General features: G+C 39.5%; 1 protein-coding gene across 15 annotated transcripts in view; it reads right to left on the reverse strand.

Moving 5' to 3' along the window:
- EML4 (EMAP like 4) overlaps window positions 1–18,286 on the reverse strand; it is a 158,261-nt gene that overhangs the window by 114,489 nt on the left and 25,486 nt on the right. For 2 of the 15 annotated variants that reach the window (XM_040550601.1, XM_040550595.1), the window contains exon 1: window positions 4,326–4,494. The exons of 7 other annotated variants lie outside the window; for them this stretch is intronic. In XM_040550601.1, coding sequence (XP_040406535.1) covers window positions 4,326–4,350 — 25 coding nt within the window. In that variant the 5' untranslated portion in view covers window positions 4,351–4,494. Of the gene's footprint in view, window positions 1–2,146; window positions 2,304–4,325; window positions 4,500–6,315; window positions 6,386–18,286 lie in introns of those variants that run through there. 6 more of the 15 variants (XM_040550590.1, XM_040550605.1, XM_040550604.1 and 3 more) reach the window with 6 other exon arrangements.

Here is an 18,286-nt window from a genome sequence, read left to right on the forward strand (position 1 = left end):
CCTGAATTCATATGAACTGAGCATCCATCTGCTTGAGTTTTCAAAAACCTGAGAGCCTAGGTACATACACATACACACACAAATCTAGAGAGAAAATGTAATATGTATGAACTTGCTAACTGCCTATCTTGACATATAGAAGTCTCTCTTGGCCTTATCATGACCAGGGCTTTCTTTTCCTTTCCTCTTCATATATATATAATGACATATTTCTTCAGCATTAAGCCCTTACACCTGAACAACAGGCTTCAGTGGATCCTGCCACAGAATATATTTTTCTCAGTTTTATGCACATTACAAAATGACCCATTTCTGTTGATCACGAGGTAAGTACTTATTAATAGCTGTTTCGTATTTCCCTAGCGGCCCAAACAAAGAACAATGTGATTTTAATCTAAACAAATGTGGCAATATTACTTCATGGAAATCATCACATTTGAGAAGCAGCAGACATTGCTGAGTGTATGTTCACAAAACAGACTCTTCCAGATTCATGCACGCACATGTGAGCACATGTACTCTCAAGAAGTCCCTACTCCCCTGTAGAACAGGCTGACAAGATGTTCCTTAAAAAACATGTTGTACCTACATCAACAGTTTGATGCATCAAAAAGTGCAGAAGCAAAATGCATCTTTCACTGGAGAAATAGCAAACAGATGCACACATTAATTCTGTACTCTTAAAAATCTGTTCGCTAACTGCAAAACAGTATAAAATTAGTTTTTCATCCTTGACCAGGCAGTGAAAAAATGCTTGATTTGAAGGTCAGATACATTGTTCCAGCTAAATGCAAGCCCTAAGTTTTCAACTGACACCTGCTTTGGCAAACTCACACAAATCAAAATCACCCATTCTGCCTTCAAAAAAGGAATTTGCAATTTACTGTGTTAATGGGACATTGTTCATTTATAGGTATGACAGTTCACACAAACTTGTTTTTCAATGGAAAAAGTCACAGACAAAACTATTTCAATTCCCCTTGAGGAGAAGGGGGAAGCTTTTTGTGAAAGTTGGCAGTCTCCTTTGCCTTTTCTTCAATTGAAAGAAAAAAAAAGTCAATACAAGAGAAGTGGAACTAACTACACAAGAAATACTGTGAAAGCACAGAACAATCTGTCCTATAACCTGCAATTACAAGTCCCAGGCAACCTCCTTTAACCAAAGGACCAGTAAGTGGGCAGTCACAAACAAAAAGCAAGGGGTGTCTATGCATTGTACATGACAAAATAATGCTTAGAGCTCTGTTTCCCCACCCCAAAAATATAAAGGGGGAAGACTTTACACAGAGTGTACAGAAAGTTGCTGTTAAATCAACAAATAGCAGTGCTGCGCTCCCATCCAGTCCAGAAGAGAAGTTACAACACGCAAGGCACCACCTTGCCTTGCCATTAAGAAATGATGCATTATAGCATCTGTACAGTGATCTGCTCACTCCAGCATACACTGCACTGGCCACAGATGGCTTTTTTTTGTGTGCATTTTTTTTTTTTTTGAAATCTTTCCAATCTGAAAAGCCTTATTGTTGCACTTCCACATCTTCTAGGGTCTATTCAACAACTGATCACAACTCTGAATCTTGGGATTAGAAAAGTTTCAAAGGCAGCTCTGTTAAATCTTACCATCCTCTCCCATTTAAAACTCAGCACGTACTACTACTTATTCGAGTAAACTTTGGTAATCTTCATGCAAATGTATTTGGGTGTTTCATTCTCAGGGCAGGTAGTAGAGATGAATGCTCTTTCCATGACTAGAGAACTTTCCTTGAGTTAATTGAAAACAGGCATATTTTGAATAACAAACACTGTTGCCAATAGTCTTGCAGGGAGGCAATGCAAGAATGATTTATGGACTGTGAATATCACGTAAATCTGTCTTCAAGTAAAAGAATCATCTCTGCATAGATAAATGTAAGTACTCAGTCAATGCTCTGAATTTTACATATTTCCTAACTAAGCAAAAAAACACAGCATATCCTAACCCCCTCAGAGGTTCTCACACAGCAAGTTATATCTGTATTTATGTCTAAATAGAGCCAGAATGGCAACGCTCAATTATAACATTGTAAAATTAGATTATATTTCATGTGTTTTCCAAGTCTTCCTTCTACCATCCCATTTTCACATCACCTTTGCATTTACTACTTACTCTGTGGTCCAAGGGGAAGGCAGTAGTCAGTCAATATGCTGGAAGCTAAAAGAAGAGGGTTTTTTTCCATCTATAACAGCTGTTGTGAACTTCCTTTTTACTGTCATTTCCAGCAAGTGTTTTTATTTCATTTTCATCTGAGGCCTGCAAATTCTGACTATTACAGGGACGGAAAACAAAAATATTTTTTTCATGGAAACTTTTGATGAACATCAGATGCTTGAGCAATTCTCCTGATTCATAGTGGAAGTACATTCTACAAACTTCTTTAAAGGCATGCACAACTTTCTTTTGTTTACCATCTGGGAGTTATCACTCTGAGGATCTGGATCTCACTTCAGGTATCTTGCATCTAACACACAGTAGATTTACTCTGAGTAAAGCTAAAGCTACATTCTCTGCAGACATTCACTGTGTCCTACGCATATGCAAACTCTGACCATGCTGAGCACAGTAGGTCCTCATTTGCATTGCAGCAAGAAAGTCAACGTATATCAATGACTATGAATGCATTCAAAGAGAAAAATTGAAAAGAAAAAAAAAAGAGGAAAGCCACAGTAAATACTTCAGTAGCCATATTAAAATCTGAAAAAAAAAAAAAACCACCCTCTGAATCTGGTGATCATTGAGTCAAACAATACTGAACATGAAATAACCTCAATTCTTTACATTTGTTTTGCTGTTCTGTGACTATCATAAGCTACATTTTAGTCCTTTATGGTACAGAGTACACTTGTATCAACTCCTCCATGGCACTTAAGAGAAGAGCTGTGCTGAGTAGCTCTGGAAGAAGGTGACTCCAAAAGCAGAAACTTAAGAAAGAAACTTGGCATTCTTGACAAGTTAGGGGAAAAAAGTGCCTTCTTTTAAAAGAAGAAATTTGCATGCCCATTTGACTCATCAGCTGTGGACCATGCTGATGAATGTCACGCTGTACTCAAGATGATGCCATATTTAAAGGTAGCTCACCACAGATAAACTGATTTCCATGAAGCTGTCCAGTTACTTGGTGATAATTTGGGGCATTAAGAAAATAAAGCATAGCCAAATACAGTGACAAAGAAACTATTGAGGCTCCACCACCCACTCCTATTGGTCCTTCACGAACTAATTGCAAAAGATTGATTTCTTTATTTCCTTCTGTTCTAAACAAGAGTTTGACCCCTAGCATTGCACCTGGCTGGAGAGGAGTATTAACAAGGCACTGAACGCTCTCCAAGAGCAGGACTTGATTTCAGCCCTTCCATCCACCCAAGTCACTGCAAGAGTGGGGCATGATGAAGCTCAACAACATCCAACAGAGCATCAGGATTTTTTCAGGTTTACCAGATGTTTAGCAAACAACTTTAAAAGATGCTTAAAGTACTTGCGAGCTTGGCAAATGTTAACTTTGCATCTGAAGGGCAAATTTCAGAGGCTCCACTATAAAACTGCAGTATTTGATAGATATTAGCTGCATGCATATGGACATACATAAATACAAATGGCTCCAGACAGGAATGGATGGATCTGCTTGTGAAATGACGATCCTTCAGGACTTGATTTCAAGACTCTGAAATAGCTGTTTTTTCCCCAAAGCAGTTAGAACATCTAATTTGTAATTATTGGTCACTTTCAGTTAATAATGGAGAGACCACTGTGCTAATCGAATACCCAGTTCTCGCACTCCTGGAGTGCAACATGGGAACAGAGGTCATCGCACACAGGGAAGGAGACAAACTCAACAGCTCAGTATGGCTCATAGTGAAATATGCTTCAGAAATGTAATTGCCTCCAGAAATCACTAATTTTGAAGGGATTCTTATAAACCCATAATTACGGAAGAGCAATCTTGTCATAAAACACTGAAAACTATATTCATGCAGTTCTAAAAGAAGCGCTTTCAGCAGCATGGCCCATTGGAAAGGTATTCTTGCATTATGCTCCAACCATAAACCACACTTTAACGCAATGCCCAGGAGCCACACTGAAGACTGTATTACTGCAGTGAAGACATCCGGGTCAATTTTGATCCATCATCCCTTCGCAGTGGAAGGCAAACTGGAGTCCAGTGGTGGCATTTTTGCCTTCTTGTTTTTTTTTCTTCCAGGTATCAACAACGGCTCAGTATGACATTCTGTTCTGCAAAATCACACCACTTCATCATTCAACCTTAGGAATATTTAGAGTTATCCCTTACCATAAGGATTGGGAAGAGAGTCCATCTGTCCTTCTATCGTCAGTTACCTTAGCACAAAGCTACTGAAGCCCCACCACCTCAACAATAATTGCTGCCGGTTTTCCTTTAGAACATCAGCATTCCTTCAGAACAGCTCCACTGCAAGGACGGAAGAAAACCGCCTCTGATGTTTTGCTGGAAGAGGAATAACAGCTATGAACAAAGGTTAAAACTGAAAACTTTGAAACTGCTTCGCAGAGGTGGTGCTGCTGAAACCTGACATGGTTGCGTCACCAAGTTTTTACTTTGGCAAACACAGCTTCCTGAATTCAAACAATCTTAGACAGAAACTATCTTTTGTTCCAGCAATAACCAATTATTACACAGACATGCTTTCAAGGTCGCTAGCGGGAAGAGTAAACTACACCAGGATATGTCAGTCACAAGTAATGTTTTAAAAAAGTTAAACACCGAACTATACATATTTAAAGTCTCCCACACTTAGCAGGATGCAAAAGTGCTTACTTCCTTCCAACTGACCACAAATAAACATGCACAAAAAGATTCACAAAAAGGCAACGTTGGATGTTCATATTCTTCTCTGTTACACTTCATTTCAACATTGCTTACAATCTAAATGATTCTTGGTTTACCTTGGCAATATAAAACAAAATTAAATGTCTTGCTTCAATGATTTTGGTAGAAGAATATGTTGCCTTCAAAACAATTTTAACAACAGGAGGGAAAAAAACATGTTTACCAAAGACTTTGTTCTCCTTTATATTAGGAAACTAATGGAAATACAGATTTGGAAAAGAAGCATTTTCACAATTGCTAATATGGGCTATGCAACTTATATAAGTATTTTCCTCCAAAATAGAATAGTGCTCAAATTACAAGTATTGTTGTACTTACGCTAATAAAGACATTTATATTTAATGAATGCAAAGTCAAAAATACAATCATTCCTAAAAGTATCACTTATTCTCTTCAGGAGTGCATACATGCAGATTATTACTAACAAAAAAGGGCATTAAAAAAACACAAAAAAAAGGCCAGTTTTTGAGACAGACATTGTAGGCAAGATGAAAAAAAAAAAAAGTACTTTAAAAGGAGGCATAAAGCACCTTTCTTAAGGATTTAAAACAACTTCTATTAAGACAAAGGAGGAAGATCACACCACATTTTTTCTGGCAGGGAGGTTTTGTACCTTTCTTTAAATAAGATGATTATGACAGAAGTTAAATACAAGATATTGGACTGGACAAACACCAGCATGTTCTTGTACTAAAGGTCACCAAGCGTGTAGAAAGCTTTTTACAGGCTTTCCTATACAATTGGTAAAAACTTTTTTTTTTTTTTTTTTTTAATTTCAACCTTGTATTCCTCCTTCAGTTACTTGTAAACTGATACTGCCAAGTGAATACTGAGTGATAAAGAAAACAATGCGATTGCTGTTGTTTTGTTTGGTTGTCTTTGACAAATGCATGAATTGTCACACCTACTGCTTCAGTATATTGAACTATACTTCTGCTTACTGTGCTTCAGAATATATAACAATATTACAAACAAACATCACAAGAGCATTGTTTTGGTTAAGATGCTGTTAACCTGTGCTTACTGGATTTAAAAATATTTTTAAAGAATCTAACAGGAAAAAAACCATACACTGGTAGATCTCACTGAGAGCAGAGTTGCAGAAAACAACTTGAATTGTAATGTTTACTGCTATCATGAACACATTCTCCATGCACACACACATGCACAATGATTAACTGCCATAATTCAATGCAAACAGTAATAAAAGTGTTTTTTTTCTCCCTAAGTAGAGAAGTTAAACACCTTCCTTTCGCAAGCTTCAAAAGTATGTATTGAGATAACACTGACATGAGGCCTCCTCATGCCCAAGAAAGTACTTTGCATCCATGACATACGGACTTTGAAGCACGAGTTTTCTGCTTGAACATGCCTACAAAAGCAATTCACATGTCAAGTATTTATACACACATACCTGGGTAAAAAATTAACAAATCCAGTATAAGTCCAGTAGGCATACAAACTGCTTTGCAGACGTACTCTGTAACATGGTGAATAAGAGTAAGAATACTTGCTAAGAGCACTGTGAAGTTTAAAGACCCTCTGAAAACATTTAACTCCACTTGGTGCTCATTAATGGCAATTGGTTAGGATTTAACCTGAGCATCAAAAGAAAAGGTTATTTTCTCATCAGGAATTATGAAGCTGTCTCTACCACAACAGGTGGAGGCATAAACATCAGCCACCATCTTCTAGATTAGATGGGTCTCCAGCGTGATATGCCAAAATATCCACACCCCACTTACAACTCCTACATCATCTCTTGAAAACTTCACAATGGATCTCAGAAATCTGAAGGACTGACAAGAAGACCCAATGTGACACGAATGAAAAAAAAAAAGGGGAAGTGAACGAATGACACCACCAAGGGAACGTTCCTCTAGCCTCTGGAGGACTTCATGACCTGCACGCAGAGGTCATGAGCTACACGTCGTAGGGCTGTTCTTCAGACAAAAACTGCCAGGCTGGAGAGAACTGGCACCTAACCAGAGAAGTACAGAGAAGTACACCTAACCAACACCATGTTTCTGAAAGCGGTCATTATTTGCTTCTCCATTTATGTCAATAACAAATCAGAGACACTTCCTTCTGAAAAACAAAAAAACTCAGAAACATGCTTATGTCGAGAAGTGTGATAACTCTACAGTTTTCTAAAAATTGATTATTTACTGTAACACCTACTTGTTTCCTATATGAAAGTCTAAATCATCTCAATTCTCGGGAGAATTTTCTGCTTTAGTAGTCTCTGCAGGAGATGTGTTTTTCAATGTAAACATTAATTCTGTGAGAACAAGGATAGAGAAAAGAGTGGGTGGGAGTATTTCCTTTTCCTTGGATTTAGTTTCACCGGCTGCTCATTGTTTACAGGCGATGTTCTACCTTTCCATTGTTTCATACATTTCCCCCACCCCTTTTCTTGATCCCTTAGAGGCAAGCAGTTAGATAAAGCGATCTATTTTCCTCCCTGTAGTTAAAATTCGGTTGCCCAACTCTGGATTTATTTAAACCAAGGTCCTGTTTTGATCTGCACACTCATGTCTGTCCTGCTTCCTTCCTTCACAAGACAGTAATTAAGCCTCTGTAAATCCTCTTAGTCCAATGTGATTTTCTTGTCTCCTTGTCACTCCCTCTTGCTGTTTCATCAGGTTACCCCGTGTTTCTTGATAAGCTTGCCTAGTCTTAACTAAATTAAATAACTGACAATTCTTACACAATTTTGTCATTTCATCATGCTACTCACATTCAAGGTAAAAATGCACATTTTTGGAACAGAGCAACCCCTTCATCCTTAAATTCTACTGGAACTCTTTGGCATATTCAGGTGGCCATGACATCTTCCTATGTGAGAGCTTCACTGCACCAGACTGAATTACACTCAGGCTGTAGAATGTTAAGTAAAGAGATATCTGTTCTTATTAACCAGACAAAACAAGCAAAGCCCACAGAACTGGAGTACTCACCACCACAGCCTCATCTACTTTTTCCTTTAACTACCAATTAGAAAAGGAAACATTTCATTTACTTTCTATATTTGTAAGGTGACACGTTACAGCGCAGACCATCTGCTTCACAGACCTATCACCCTTCTGGTTTCCCTCCCATACGTTTATCTCAAATATTTTATGACTTCTTGTATTGGGTTGAATTCCCCTTTTCTGAAGGATCCCTGTTGACTCAGTCTTGCTGCATTACTACCAGCTTCCCTTTTTCTGTTTTTTTTTTTTTTTCCCCCTCCAGACATGTCTTCTCTCTGAGACCAGATGTTACTTAAACTTTTATGATCTAAATTTAATTATTCGAGTTTCTTTCCTTCCTAAGTTAGAGGCATGCCATCAAGAATTTGTCTGAAGGGGTAGGAGGGAGGGAAATAAATCTTTCCTCCACAAATTCGCTGGGCTTGTTTGGGCTGGCATCAGTTATCAGCTCAGAGCTTCCACTTTAGCTGTATTTTTGCGTATTATTTACGACAATTGGGCAACTATTAACAGCCTTGATGTTCACAACAAAACCACATATTGCCTGTACTAGGACTGACAAACATCATGACTTAGTTTCCTTTGTCTGTTACAAAGATTTTCAAAACATTTTTGAGTCCAAGCTAAATTTTAGTTTTAAATAAGTAAAAGGTGTGGGGGTGGAGACAGAGAAGGAAGACCTTTTTAAACTGCTAACTGAAGTGTTTAAATCATGGCTGACACATCTAAGTTTAAATAATTACAACTGTTGTAATAGAATTTAGCAAACCGCAGTCAGGTGTCTCTATTTACTGCATAAAAAGGCAGGCATTCAAAACCGAGGGAACCTGTTAAAGCACGTTGTACAGCTTAGCTCATCTTTCCAGATCAGTAATACAAAATCCAACAAATACCTTTTAATGCAGAATTGTATTAAAAAAAAAAAAAAATCCTTTGGTGGAGGAAAATACAAGTCTTCCTCCTTCATACTCTGTGTTATAAGAAACACAGAATAGCAAAAGACTGTATCTGTACTTTTGAATGACAATTTTAAATCGTACAGCTAACCAGAATCAGTGTAAAAAAACTGATGTACACCACAAGCAATAAGAAAACAAAACACCCTAAGGCACACAACTTAATTACACCTCTGATATTATCTGTATCAGTAATCAGCTAATGTTGATTGTATAGATACAGCTTGTTTATTTCTAACAGACCTTGTACTGTACGTACAAAAAAGGTAAGGAGCACTGGCCTGTGATTAAGCCCCCTAGAACACAATTTGAAGTAAAATTCAAGCAACAAGAATGAAATTAATTTTATTTCACTTTAACTGCAGTCTAGTAGAGCTCCTCACAGTATCAATACATCATTAGGTATAATTTCCAGCCCACACATTTATATGAATTATTATTATTAAATACAGCAATATTTTAATACTATTTAACAGTACTAATTGTAACTTCAGACTCCCATATGTAGCAGTATCTGGAGATCTTTAATTATTTAGAGACCTTTAAAATCAATTTTGCACTTTTTAGTCTCCTCTGTGAACCACAGTCAAGTTCAAATTTTAATTCAAGTTCAATGATTCACATGAAGAAAATAATCATAATAAAAAGCCTCAATTTATTACCCCAGTTCACTTTGTCAGATGTGCCAGACTGTTTTACAAAAGCACAAACAGTAATGCCAGCTCCCCATGCAAGCTTTTTAGGCATACACACTCCGTCCTTCAAAACACCTTATTCAGGACTCATTTCTAACATTTTAGAGGGTAAGGACCTTCTGTCCCATGCCTACGTATTCCCTGCTTTTGAGATCATGAGCGAACAGCCTAGGTACGAGTATAATTTTCTGCTCTGCCACTCTGCAGTATTATAATAGCACCACAAAACATTTCACTTGCTTCTTCACTGTTGTCTTCCAAGTTGAATGTAATCCTGCTTTATCGAGAACAGGCATTACACAGTGCAGTACCTCCCCAAAGCAACTCATAGCATGGGCTGTCGCTACCATCCCCAGACACTTTCTAAATGTAAGCCAACACTGCAACACGTACTCATTCATGAGTGTATTTCAAGCAGGCGGGTCCCTGGAACGAGATGGGTTCAGTTATTTGCCTGCATTATTCCTTCCATTGCTGCAGTCCCAGGAAGGGCCAGATGATGATGAGGGCTGAAGCGCATAAAGCACAGGCAGCCAGCAGGAGCTGTCCTAGCTGTACCTGCAGAGCTGATGGAGAAGGTCCACTGCCCAGTCGCGGCTGCTTTCAAACGGCCCAGGAGCAGCCAGGGGATGTACCCTGCTCAGAAAGCTCCAGCTGCGGGAATAGATGCACCAGAAGGAAAGCACTGGCTTGGAAACAGTGCACATGAACTTGTGGCTTAAGGGTCTGTCTTAATGGAGACGGAATTACATTTCCATTGGTTATTCTTAACAATGCCATTATTGTTACTTTACACCTAAAAACTCTGTGAGAAAGAGCGCAGAAAATAAATCAGTGCCTCAAATATAGGAGCTAACAGCTCATTTATGTAAGTTCTACTTTAATCTTAACTCTCCAAGCTAAGCCTTAAATGTTTAGGTCAATAGCTACTTAGCCTACTGGGAACACCATTTATGTTCTTTTTTTAAATATCAACGACATTCAAGCAAAACACAAAACTCACCAAAGCAGAGAACAAAAATATTATTCTACAACTAAAGCAAAACAGAAAAGAGGAATGTCTGGTTATTTTTAAGCACCTCTATGGAAGTCGTACAAGATACTTCATACTGGCAGTTGCTTTGGTCAGCTCAAGAGGAGAGCACATGTGGTAATACACAATCAGTATTTTCAGGAAAGACACATTTATTACTGAATCTCCAGAAACTGCAATCAAGAGATTCTGGCTTCAGCACACAGAAGTAGAAAAGACTGTTTCAGGTCAGTCCTGTTACAGCAAATTACAACAAAAGCCTCATAATGGGCCTTTCCCTGAAAAGGGTTCATTTTGCTCCACTGCCACCATTAGAAAAGATGTTAGAATCTGTTTCAGTATTGTCCCAAACATCAACAAGTGCAACAATCATTTCAACTTGGAAAAGCAAGCCCTTAACAGAGCTCAGCAACACCTTTTAAAAAAGGTCTCTCTTCCCCAAACAGCCAGCTGAGGGTTTGAATTTCTTCTGCATCACTGACTGACTGCCCCTTCCTTGCACCCCTTCCTTACCTTTTTTTGTGCTGTCCCATGAACAGGCAATACATCATTTCCAAAGTAAGCAAATGCTGTAAGCCCCTTCTATTCTCCAGAAATCTAACAATGCCAATACAGCCATATAGGATTTCACTCATTTGTTTTTTGTTTGTTTGTTTTTCAAAAGTACACCTTTTAACATTAAACATATACCTAACACATCCATTCTCCAATTCTTGGGGGACAAAGAAACCAGAGAAGTGCAGACACCTGCATTTTTTCAGAAAGCATTCGTGTAATTAGATGAGGCTTCAACTCACAGTGATCAAACTCAAAATACTATATTTTAGTTAAAGCTAACACCACCTTTTCTTCCCACTAGCTTCTCACACAAACCATTATTAACCTTTTCTTTCTGCAAGAAACTGTGAGCAAGCTTGCTTTGCCCCAAGTTATTTGTAGTCACCTGTTACTCACACCTTTTGACAGCATTTGGATTTTGCTATATTCAGTGCAATTTAACCTGCCCCTGAAGTGTAGATCCTCCCAAATTTAGAACAAAACATAAACATGGAAGTGTCACAACCACATCTTCATGCATTACCTGGGGAGGGATGAACGAACCAGATTACCACTGTGAGGAAAAAGAGACTGCACTGGTCAAGACACTCAGGTTTACAAAAGAAAGGACGTATCTGTCCAATGACTGCTGCCCCTAGAAGAGCTGCTCTGTCCTAGCATGAGCCAGCAGCCCTCCGTTGCTGCACTGCCCCAAACCAGCATGTCTAACCCTCTTAACATTTTCTTTGGGGTTTCACCTACCTTCATTACGCACCCCCCAAAACCTGTACAATGAATGCAGCTTTCTACAAATGACCTGGATGTGTGTGCGCATGTGTGTGTACATGTCAAGAGGTGGTTTTGTTTAGTTTGGAGCAGTTAAACTTGTCAGGAGACTTCAGAATATCAGCTAAAGGAGACATGTTCTTGCACAAGACATTAGTTTAAGCATGCTGAAAACTGATGCAACACACAAATGTGCATCTTCCTTTATTATTTTTAGCACGGGGATCCACCTCCCCACTGCCCCAAGCTACACCTAGGGAATATTCAAATAATCTTCCTGTAAGCAAGCAGGAATTGTACATGCTTACTAAGCAGGGTAATTACCACTGTCATTACAATACATGGTAATCATGCATGGCCTCAGAACAAACACCTTTGGAGATTTGCCACTGGACTTTCAAGGCACACACAGTGGAAAAAAAAACAAACAGTTTTTCTAACCACTTAACTGGAAGTGAAAATGGCAAGGCTAATCACAGCTGTCACAGCTTCACAACCTTGATCCACTAACAATGGGAAATATCGAGACAATACAGACACGGGAGGCTTGCTATCACTCACAAAAAAACAGACTGGAACAGACTGCAACGTAATTTCCCAGCTCCTAGAGCAAGTGCCCATTTGGTATCTTCAAATGCTGCCAACAATCCCTGCCAGCAAGTTGTTTTAAACACCTGCCTGCACCTGGGGGAATGAAGAAATGCAGCTGCTAAGCCCCGGAGCACAGCAAGATGTGGTGGGTGCTGATCACACATAAGTCAGTGAGTAGATGTCTCAAATTGCCTTTCAATTCAGCTTCGACCTTGTTTTTAATTTCATTTTTTTCTTCAATTTTCACTCTAGCTATGTTCCCAATTTCTCTCACAGCTTCCAGATATACCCCTGATGTAATTCACAGAAAAAAGAAAAAGTTTTGCTTTTTTCCATATTAGGTTTTTCATCCCCCTTCACAAATGAAGTTTTGTCTTCTTTCAGCACGATATTCACTGAATGCAAAATGTCACGTGGTTATGGACTAACCATCGGCTCCAGACCTGCTTTGTCTGCACAGTAGGAAATGCTAAGAGCTCCTGCATTACAGAAAGGGCATTAGGCAATTCCAGATGAGACCACTGCATACCAGGAAACTTACAAGTCGCAGTTTCCAAACACAAAATTTTGCCTTATGTTTCAGCAGCTTGCAAAACAACAACAACAACAAAAGCACAAACAAAAAAACCCATACATGCACAAAATGTCATTACCAGATTTCTTCCTGACAAGGTATTATAATCTGACATTTTTAGAGCTCAAGTGCTTTAGTTAGAATCCATTGCCTTATTTCTGCTGAAACCACAGAATCTGCTAAAATTATGCAAAGCTTTGGATTAAAAAACAAACACAACAACAACAAAGCATATCTACAAGAACACCACCAGTTACCAAAACCAAATAAAAAAACCCCACAGTATATCCTCAAAAAATGTGTAATAAGAATCATGCATTTAAGGTTCTGTATCCTCTAAGGTATTAGGGTGTTTTTGGAGGACCACAGTAAAAGCTTCTAGTGATTATCTTTCTCAAAATAGCTACTAACATTTAAACCTATGCAATTGACTAAAAGGGTACAATATTTATAACCTGCCAGTAACACCAGGGAAAAGTATCAGAAAGACTCTCACCAAGCTAACAATGCCCTCTTAAAGGAAATAATGTATAGAACCCCACAGGCAATCTGATAATTTCCTCCTGTGGAATTTCATATGAAGCTGCAAGTTCCCACTGCCACACCTGGCTGAATCCATGAAACCACTCTGTCCAAAGTCAGTCACACTAGCTCCATCAGCCAACACCAGCTCTCTCAGCCTTTCTTCATAGGAGAGGTGCGCAGCCCTCTGGGCATATTTGTGGCCATCTTCTGGACTCATTCTAATAAGCCTGCGTGTCCTTCTTGTGCTGGTGGCCCCAGATCTGAATGCAGGACTCCAGGTGGGGTCTCACAAGAGCAGGATAGAGGGGGAGAGTCACCTCCCTCACCCTGCTGGCCATGCTGCTTTTGATGCAGCCCATGATATGGTCGGCTTTCTGGGCTGTGAGCACATATTGCTGGCTCATGGTGAACTTCTCATCAACCAACACCCCCAGGTCCTTCTCCTCAGGGCTACTCTCAATCCATTCTCTGCCCAGCCTGTATTTGTACTTGGGATTGCCCCAGCCCAGGTGCAGGACCTTGACATATGCCCCCTCCTCACGTCCCCTGCCTGTCCTTCCTAAAAATCCTGTATTTTTCCATTCCAACACCCCAGTTATGGGAGCCATCCCACAGTCATGGGTGCCATCCCACCTTCAAACCAACGCTGCCACAGTTAGCAGATTACTAGTAGATATTAGAGAAGCAATTCAATTCTTCAAAACTGATTAAAGGTGTTTAAAGAATCTTGTTCTGTCAATCTGACTGAAATTTAAAAATCAAGTTAAACTGCAAATTAATGCTTACGCATGGGCACATGCACCCCATAATCAACAGAACTACTTAAAAATTAGCTGTCTTCTGCAGATAAACTAGCTACAGATTTGTGTCAGAAATCTGGAGATTGCACATGATCTTGACTAAGTCAAAAGAAAGACCAAGATTTCCAGTTTCATATATGTATATTACATTACGGTATTTTATTTATTTTATTATCCACAGCTGGATAAGATCCAGGCAACATGTAGAAAGGAAAATATAAATAGAAACACACCACTCACTTTCCACACCTACCACTGCTCCCAACAATCAAAGTAAATAAAATAAATCACACACCTTCCATTAATTTTCAAGACATGCTAGGCTGTCAGCTGAAATAGCTCTCACTTTTTCCTGTGTATTTGGTAGGGGATTAATTTTAAGAGTGTGACTACTCCTCAAGGTATGGCAAGCGGGCTTTTACCCAAAGCAGAAGGCATTCTTCTCTCTATTGTAAGTATTCCTGCTGGCATCAACCTATTCCTCCAGCACCTTAAGCAATAGAAGATCATGATTTTATTCTGTGCTTCCAGCAAACTGGATTTAAGAATAAAAGGTCAATGTGTCTCCAGTCTCTTTTATATTTGACATGGCAATAACTCATACTAGTACCATGTACAGCTGTATAAACTCATACGTAGAATAGATTTTTCCAAATTCACTGCAAGAATTTTAAGTTTAAAAAAAATAATAATAATAAAGACTGTATTTGGAGAGAAAGCGTTACCTAGTTTGATCGTAACCTTCAAACAAATTGTATCAACACTTAAGTGATTCGTATGGGAATTTTCTATAGCAAAGTATGTATTTTTTGCTCATTCAAGAACACTAGTTCTGATCTACGACACAATTTTCTTTTGCAGGTGATGTTCTGACCATCAAGTTTGATAGTGAGTGAGTTGTGGTATAATGAAAAATAACGTTCACTCATCATAATGTCTCATTAAAGAGATTTTACATAGACACATTTAATTCATCTACCAAACGCTTGCGTGCTTGCAAAGCCAACATGCTTCTGTATCTTTTGACAATAAAAGCTACTTGGCACAGTTAATAGGCATGCAAATACATCTTTGTTATTGTGCAAACTTTTCTAAGTCCAACTCAAACAAAAAAAAAATAATGTGCAAGTAATAATGAATCTAGTGAGGTTAGCAAAATGAGCGTACTGACTAAGGCACGACAGTAGGATTTTACCTTAATTACACACAGGTACGTGTGCATATTTGAAATAAATACACTAATTTGAACATAAGTACCTGTCAATACTTTCTGTGTAACCCAAAGCAGTAGAGAAGTATCTCTAAAATGGCAACACTTCCCAAAGATGCTGCAATACAGAGATCTAGTATGACATAACCAACACATGCACTTGAACACTTTCCTATGTCACAAACAAAATCCCTCTCACACCTCCCCCCATTTCCGTCCCCATTTTCTCCCAGTGCCCACACCTGGCGAGCCAGACAGCTGTGCTGCCAAACCCATGAGGTGTGCTGTACAGAAATGGCCACACTGCATCTGCGGAGCAGCACGGCCAAGCTCACAGCTTCTCCCCTCTGCAGTACAGCTGGTTTTAAGGAATAGGAATTTCCCACTTCTGTGCTAGGATTTAAGCTCACTATCCTAGTAAGTACCAGTCATAAAACAGCAGATCGCCGTGGGCTGTGGTTAATTTTTGGAGAGGGAGATGGCAAGGAAAAGGAGCAGGAACAGAGGTGTATAACCCCCACACACAAGAAGGAAGGACCGTCATACAGACCCTCGGATCCTTTGGACAGGATGGCTGGGCTGAGCCCTGCAGCCTTCCAGCGCAGCTGCTGTGCTGTGCTCAAAACCCTTCCTCTGCACAGCGCTTTCCCCAATTTGCAGCTACATTCGTCACGTTTGCGTGGTGGGAAATCGCTCCACAAAGCTCACACACATCAACCATTTCTGAGCTGGAAACACGTTCCCCCATTCCCGTTCTCTCTCTAGTAAGTTCACTGCTCAGTATTTTTCATCTGCAACTTCCTAACGCCCACTATGATGTCTGGCTGAACAGAAAGCAATCCTCTGGCAAAATGTCAAACACAGCAGCCTTACAGAATACAGCAAAGAAATGTGGAGCCCTGCAGCAGAGGGATAACCCCACGGAGCAATACGGGCTGGGGTTACCAGTAGGGACTCAGGCGGGGAAACCGAGCAGGAGCTGTCATGGCACCCTTGAAGTCATTAAGGCTGACCACACATTCTGCATGAGCAAAAGTGTAGCCAGCAGGTTGGCAGAAATGATTATTCACTTCTGAATGGTACCTAGGCATGTGTCCAATTTTGGGGTCCCCCAGTATAGCAAAGACTGACCAACCAGAGAGAGCCCAGTCAAGGATCATTAAGATGGCAAGCAGGCTGCCGCATGTGATGAGCTGTGACACCAAGAACAAGCTTGTTCAGCCTACAGAAAAGACAAAGAGGCATCTAATTTTCATCTTCACTACCTCAGAGGAAAGAAGTTATGGAGAACAGAGTGCCACACTTCCCAGAGGTACACAGCAAAGAGGCATGCATGAGGCAAACATCACAAATGGCAATGAGGGAAACTCCAGCTCAGCAACTTGTTGTAGTGCTTAACCATTCTTAATGCATATTTCTTTTTTTTCTTCACATCCAGAGAAGTTACAGCATTTCCATTCTTGGAGAAGTTCAAAACTCAGCTAGGGCAAGGCCCCGAGGAAGACAATCAGTTTTGAAGCCAACGCTGATATGGGCAGAGGGGTCTTGGTCCATATGGCTTCCAGAAGTTCCAACCCACGTTTTTCAGTGATTCTACAACCTATTCTCAGAGGTCATGCTTAGTATAGGATTACAAATGTAGTATACCAACAAGACAAAATGTACTGCCAACCAAAATACAAGAGTAGGTCTACGCTACAGTCTTTTGACATAGCCTTGTCAGCAGATGCTCCAAAAGGTTGGGTCACCACTCAACACTCACTCTTAAGGGCAACGGTGGGACAGAAAAAAAAAAAAAAACACAACGAATACAAACACAGTTTTTCTGACATATCCATACATCCAGACATCTACGTTACATACAGAAGATCATACCTTTCCATTGCTTACCCTTAAGCAACAGACAAGAGGTAGCAAAGATTCTGGCAGTACAGACTCGACAAGGAACACACATCTGGGACAAACGGTAAGTAGTCTGAAATGGAAGTTTTCTTTCCAAAATGCCCTCTGTTGGTTTACTCCCATTAGATCCTGTTCTGAAGTCACAATTCAATGACTAATTTATCATTGTTTCAACAAATTTGGTGTCACTTATTAAATATGTATGTATCACCCAATTTATCTGCATCAGAAATACTTCACTGTGGAAAATTTTCAGATAAACCCAGGGAAATGTGATAGCTAGCCAAAGTCACAATAAAATGTATAACAAACTATCCAAGGAAAATAGATTTCTGTAACACAGCTGATGCAACAAACTTTGCTCCAATGTACATGTCCTCCTGGTGTCCCACAGAGGCAGTATTGCTGTGTTTGGGAATTGAGACTGGACATGGAGGGCCAGAAATTCAGCTGATGTTAATCAACAGAACTCCATCAGAGAGAGAGGAACAGTACAGATTTACGCTCGATATTACCCGGCCTGCTGTGCTTTTTTTGTGTGTACTGAAAAAAATGTCAGTAAAGCCTGTTATGGTAACTTCAATTTATGTTGGTGGACAGTCCTCACTACAGAAGGCCTGCTAAGGAGGAGAGGCTGTTCTTTCAGTGTGTGATAGTTCAAATTGGAAGTGGATGGAAACATAGTAAGCTTTCAAACAATGTGAATCATTCTGTTCTACACATGGAATACAAATTATTTTTTTTTCTAATAAATAAAATGAAGATACTGCATGTCTGAAGTCCATGTTAGCTTTAGGAGAC

The sequence above is a fragment of the Cygnus olor genome, chromosome 3 (assembly GCF_009769625.2).
Source record: "Cygnus olor isolate bCygOlo1 chromosome 3, bCygOlo1.pri.v2, whole genome shotgun sequence".
Taxonomy (NCBI): domain Eukaryota; kingdom Metazoa; phylum Chordata; class Aves; order Anseriformes; family Anatidae; genus Cygnus; species Cygnus olor.